Raw genomic sequence first — 6,000 nt, forward strand, 5'->3', positions numbered from 1 at the left:
CCTGCTAGGCTTAACGGCAACCATTATCTTTATAGTGTCAGGCTCCATTGTCACCATACATTGGCCGAGCTTTTTCTGCTGTCAGACCATTGTGTGGTTGACATTTCCCACTGTAACTGTATTGACCTTGTCTTCAGTAGCTGAACATCTCAGATGTCTTTACTTTTATTTATCATCTGTAAAATTCTAACTTTTACTGAGGCCTGAGGGGTCATGTTCTCATAATTTAACTACATGGTAGTATTAGCTTGGACATCTTATTTAGAAGTAATGCCACTATGAAATAAACACATTTCTTAACAGGAAATGCATGCAGAAATATAATTTTTGAATAATACAGTCCAAAAGTATGCTATTTCTGCAAAACATTCATAATAGAAAATAGGTTTACTATCGAAATACTGAATGTCTCAAAAAAAGTTGGTCAAAATATTGCACTGTGATGTCGATGTGTGGAATATTAATTAAATGACAATGTTGAAAAGAAATTACAGATATCGAATTTGGCATTTTCAATATCATTTATTATACCTGTTGTCACTTATGTCTACCTGCTTTCCAGCAGTACAAATGCATGCAGTACTGTACTGCACATCACTGGAATACACCCCCTGCAAATTATATGTTCCAACTCTGAGATCACACTACAGTGAGGAAAGGGATATATTTCCTGATCCACACTGTACTGCGATCTCTAGTCTTAACGTCGACCACATATAAGCAAATGCACAGTGACATTTGCTGCATAGAACACCCATAGAATTGTAGTTTGGCAGTACGGGAATCGTTTAACACACATTTGCCATTCCCATATTCGCCGAACCTCTATTATACATTTTGATAGTAAACCAGAAAATATCTATATTCTGGAGTCAGCAGTAAAATATACAGCACCCACAAAGAGCAGTTTACAACTGATATGTTTTCTGAGAAATGAAAATATAGTCATTGCAAACTTTGATAGTTGTTTAAAAGTCTGTCAGTTAAAGTGGGTAAGGGAAAGGTTTACAGGGCAAAAGAAGAGAAGTTTTGCTGCAGAGGGAAGAGAAAGAAGTGCATGAATAAAAAGAGGGAATATGGGGATGTTTGTAAGCTACCTAACCAAGCAGAGCGGGATGCAGTTATGCACCTTGTAAAGGGAGGAAGTCCATGTTGGACAGTGTGCCATACACAAATATATCACCATTTAAGATGCTGACATTGTAGCATAGGTGAATGTGCTGAACAATTCCCTTAATTGCTTCTCCAGTTCTCTCTGTAAATTGAGGGCTTTCAGAATAGTGTGTGCTCAGTCTTCTAAGAATGGGGCATCCAGCTTAGCATATTCTACCCATTAGAAAAAATTGTGGTGGTCCTGCAAAGTGCAGCTGGGTAAAAGAAAGTCATTTGTGGTGGATGGTTTTCTCCTCTTGTGATAGGGAGTATTTTTGTCTGTTTTATAATCACATTATTAGATTTCACTCATATTCATAAAATGCACAGAGGAACAAGCAAACTCATTTTTGTTGACCTTAGGTGGCCAAAAAGGGTATGGTTTCAGATACTTGGGTCTTGTGCCAGAAAATTCTTTAATCCATTTGCATCTGTGCAGAATGCCCAAGATGATTACAACTACAAGGTAAATTTTCCTGTTTTGGAATTTGCCTTATTTTTGTGCTTATAACTTGTGTAGCATTGCTAATAAAGTGTAGTGTTAATGAGGATAGCATTTGTTTGTCTTTTTGGCTTTTCCCGATTAGGGGTTGCCACAGCGGAACTCCGGTCCGCTAATGATTGGCAGTAGATTTTTTTTATGGTGCCGAGTTGCCAGCCCGACACCCAACCTTCAGCGAAGGCGTGCCCATTCATGCATGTCTTTCGGAGGCCACTTGGCCGCGGGAGACATGCAGACTCCACACAGAAGGCACTCCAGCCGTGAATCGAACAGGAGATCCTCTTGCTGTGAGGCAACAACGCTGCCGCTGTACCACTGCGACTTCGTTGATGAGGATTGCATTTAAAGTGGGTTATTAGTTTTGGTTGATTGGTTGTTTTACAGTAGTTTTCAGTGAGATGCAGAATTGAAGTTAGAAACAGTAGGGTAAGTGATGTAGCAAAGTGTATTAGTTGATACTTAAATGTTGCTTTAAGAGCTGGCCTGTGTAGCAAGATGGAACGCTTGTTTACCATTACACTTTTTGTGTAAAAAAAAAAAAAAAAAAAAGACAAACACGTCTGTCTGTGCACACTTCCTTCCCCTTTGTTATCAAGGGTAGCTTTCTGTCTTCATGTTAGAAACCTTTTATCATCTTACACCCCTTCCAGTCATGGCAGACAGTCCACATGAAGTTCGAGCAGGTGTAAACAGACAGAAAGCACTTAGATGGGAAGAACAGGGAGACATTTGGGGACTACCTTATATGCCTGCAAATCTGAGCCAGAGGTTTAATTGCTAGAAGAAAAATGTGTGATATAGAGTTAACCTTTCCACTTGTTTTGGTTATTATCTGGGTGTAGTAATGGTGCTATGTAGTTTTACCTTTCCTTCCTGTAAAAGGTCTGATACCGTGCAGAACAAATTATTACACCAGACTTTGGACAAAGTGGCATTTGGCCATTTTTCTGCCTGAAGAATCTGTGTGTAGCAAAATAAACCAAAGCAGATATCACATGATTGGTAAAAAAAGATCTCATTTTATATAATTTGGGTATGTTGCTGGTTCATACAGTACCTCTGACCTGCAAACTTGGACATTATGTATATGAATAGCAGGGTATTTTTATCAGTTGTTGGGGACCTATAGCGCCATAAAGCCAAATATATTCCCTGCATGTTTCTTGAGTGCATTCATATTTATGCTCAGAAATGTAAGTAAATGGTAATACTAACTGATGTTTTTTTCTTGCAGAGTATTTTACCTTGCGCATCACTTACCACTGCAAGGAGCATCAAGTCACTGTTTCTGGGGAGACTGTTTAGTGGCATTCCTGTAGCAAGACAACGATTCCGAAGAAAGCAGCACACAAAGTAAGTGTCTTAGAAGGCAAGGCCCTGTAAAATGATTCAATTTTGATGTCTAAAAGTAGAAGCTGCAAATACATATCCATTTAAAACCTTAAAGTAAGCTCTTCAGACTGTATCCTTAGCATCTCCATACGTACATTTCTGTGGTATTAGAGTAGAATAAGCCACAAAACGATGCATGTGTTAAATAGTCAAATTAGAAAATAAAATGCATGTTTTTTTCATTTATGGACATTATTATTGCAAAATATTTTATTAAATTGCTTTCTGTAAACAAGTTATGTCATTCATCAGCTTTGTTAGCTGGCAGAGATGATTCGCACATGAACCTTTTTTTAAATCCTGGAGCTACTTCTGTATAGTCAAGTATCATTAGGAATACTTCTAAAGCATGAAACCACTCATTGTTTAGTTTGTTCTGCTAAATCATTGAAAGCCCTAGACTTGCAGAGGTGTTAAGTAAAAAAAAAAAAAATGTTTTATTGGGGTTATTAGAGTAGTGTAGTTCTCATCCCACTTTAAAAAGAAAAATAATGAGTCATTCTGTTGACTGCAGTGAATTGTGTAAAACATGAACTTTATTCAACATATCTTTAGTTTAGGGGATGTAATGCTGACTTTCAGAGCTCTAGCAGGGAAAGGAGTTTCATTGTGCTCTAAATATCTTCAAACCAAAGAACATCTTATTTTTGTAAATTAGCTTTCATGTTGGAAATACAGAAGCCTTTGTTTTAGCCATTTGAGATGATGTACATTACTGTTTTTATATTTTAGTTTGTTTTCAAATATTTTTCCCAAAGAATAATAGTAGAAAAAGTTCAGTCTTTCCCTTACTACTATTTTAAAAACCCATTGGTATGTAACGTTTCTTTTTTTTTTTTGCTTTCTTTACCCACTGTCTAACCCTGACTTCTTAGATATTCTGTTATGCAGGTGATGAAAAAAAGACTTGTAGAACTGAAAAGATTGACAAGAATAACATAAGAGTTTTGTTACATTGACGTAATCTGTATTATATACTTAATAAAACCCAGATTTATTTCTAAATGTTTCTCTTGTTTTATTATAGAGAGAGATACGTGGCACATATGTATGTGTAAAATGTAACAAATAGGCTTAATAATTTATTTATGAAATATTTATTATAAAAGTACTATCTACATTTATTTTTAGTTGAAAATGTTTTAATTTGTGCATATATTTTGTTAATATTTTTGGATTAAGTATTTATATTTGGGTAACTTAATTAAATTATGTTTCTGATCTGGTTATTTTTACAGAACTGTGAAAGGCATAGGTGGAGATGCTAGTTTGTTTATGAAATAAAGTTTCTAGTGTTCCATGAATCGCCATAATGTGTTTTTCTTATCTTCTACGTTGATGTCTGTCCATTTCATAATTAAATGCATACTGATATATGCCCAATTGATGTGCAGTTTATTTCCTCTTAAAGCTCAGTAACAGCTCACTGTCCTTGAAGGGAGAGCTGCATTTTGAACTTCAAAACGTTTTTCCCTTGCCCAGATATCTGGATTACAGTAATCCCTGCAGTTGATGATCCTCCTTGGATATTAAAAAAACATGCTAAAATGTAAAGTAGCGTACTGACTTATAAGGATTAGTGATGGTGGCAAAGTAATATTTATTTTCCCTTATTTGTCAAGCTTACCTTTGTTGTACCATTGGCTAACTATTTTTGAAGTGTACCAACGATATCACAACTGCTACTGTACTTGTAAATGCAGCCAACGTATGTTTTCAGTAAGGAAAATATAGCTCGTTTCTTTTAAACATGTTATGGCTTATGAATTGAAAATTTAGTTTCAGTTTTGACATGAGGTAAAGATATTGCAAGTAGTGTTGGGAAATTCCTTTATAATATATTCCCATACAATACAACATGTTTTTGAGCCTGTGTTGCTGTTTGTAAATGCAGCAGTTTACACACTTTGCCATCATTTTGCAGAGTACTATCCAAAGACTCCTTGAACAATTTTACTTTGTGCATGCATGTAAATGCCTGCATATCCAAAGTGGCTGACACTTTGTCATGAAATTTACAGGGACCATCAGTGATGTGAAGCCTGATAAATATTCCTTAGTCTCATCTCTACCATCAAAGCCAAAGGAGCAGCTTTGTCATGAATTTTAATGAATAAAATAACATTATCTCATTTTGTATACGCTAACATGCAAATAAAATATCTGTTTTATACAGAAATATTCTTTTTAGTCCTAGTTACAGTGACATTATCTGTATAGCATATATCATTGTTAAACTGAAGAGAAATGAAAACTACATTTTTCACTGTTTTCCTGATGTTGCAGCTTGTCAATATCAAAAAGCCAAGCTAGGACAAATTTAAGCATTTTTGCAAGTGAGAGTATGTCTCTATTGCATTAAAGTATTTTTTACAGAAAATTCTGGACAAGACACCCGGATGATCAGATGTGTGCTATATTATTATAGCACCTAATAGCAGTTAGCCAGCAGGGATAAAACCCTGATTATGGACCAGCCAACCCGGATTATGTAGCAGCCTGGGTGAATGATGATGTGTCAGGGATGGGTGGTGGTAACATCTTTGCTGGAAGAGCAGTTCTGTGGACATCTCCTGTAATGATCCCTGGTGGAGGCAATAGACATTGCTATTTGGTAGACATGGTATATATATATATATATATATATATATATATATATATATATATATATATATATATATATATATATATATATGGATCTACTTTGTTTCGTTGAATCTCAAATCACTGAATTTCAATTCACCCCGACCACTTTGCTAAAAACTCAAATTACTGAAAACTAATTTCACTGAATCCCATTTCATTGAGCTGCAGTTAGTATATTTGTAATCGTGCAGAGTATTGTAACGCGAGTAAAAAGTATATGCCCTTTGTCCCACTCTAGTCGATCCTGGAGTTAGTATATATAGTTAGGGGGGTGGGTGGGAAGTAGCCGGTTAGTTTTGGGGAATTAA

General features: G+C 35.7%; 1 protein-coding gene across 4 annotated transcripts in view; it reads left to right on the plus strand.

Annotated features, from left to right (window-relative positions):
* The window catches only part of GAS6 (growth arrest specific 6), a 989,702-nt gene that overhangs the window by 774,360 nt on the left and 209,342 nt on the right, over positions 1 to 6,000 (plus strand). For all 4 annotated transcript variants that reach the window (XM_044071118.1, XM_044071116.1, XM_044071119.1 and 1 more), the window contains one exon: positions 2,889 to 3,007. In XM_044071118.1, the coding sequence (XP_043927053.1) occupies positions 2,889 to 3,007 (119 nt within the window). The remainder of the gene's footprint in view (positions 1 to 2,888; positions 3,008 to 6,000) is intronic.

Source organism: Protopterus annectens, chromosome 5.part0 (genome assembly GCF_019279795.1).
Source record: "Protopterus annectens isolate FY-2018-M chromosome 5.part0, PAN1.0, whole genome shotgun sequence".
NCBI lineage: Eukaryota > Metazoa > Chordata > Ceratodontiformes > Protopteridae > Protopterus > Protopterus annectens.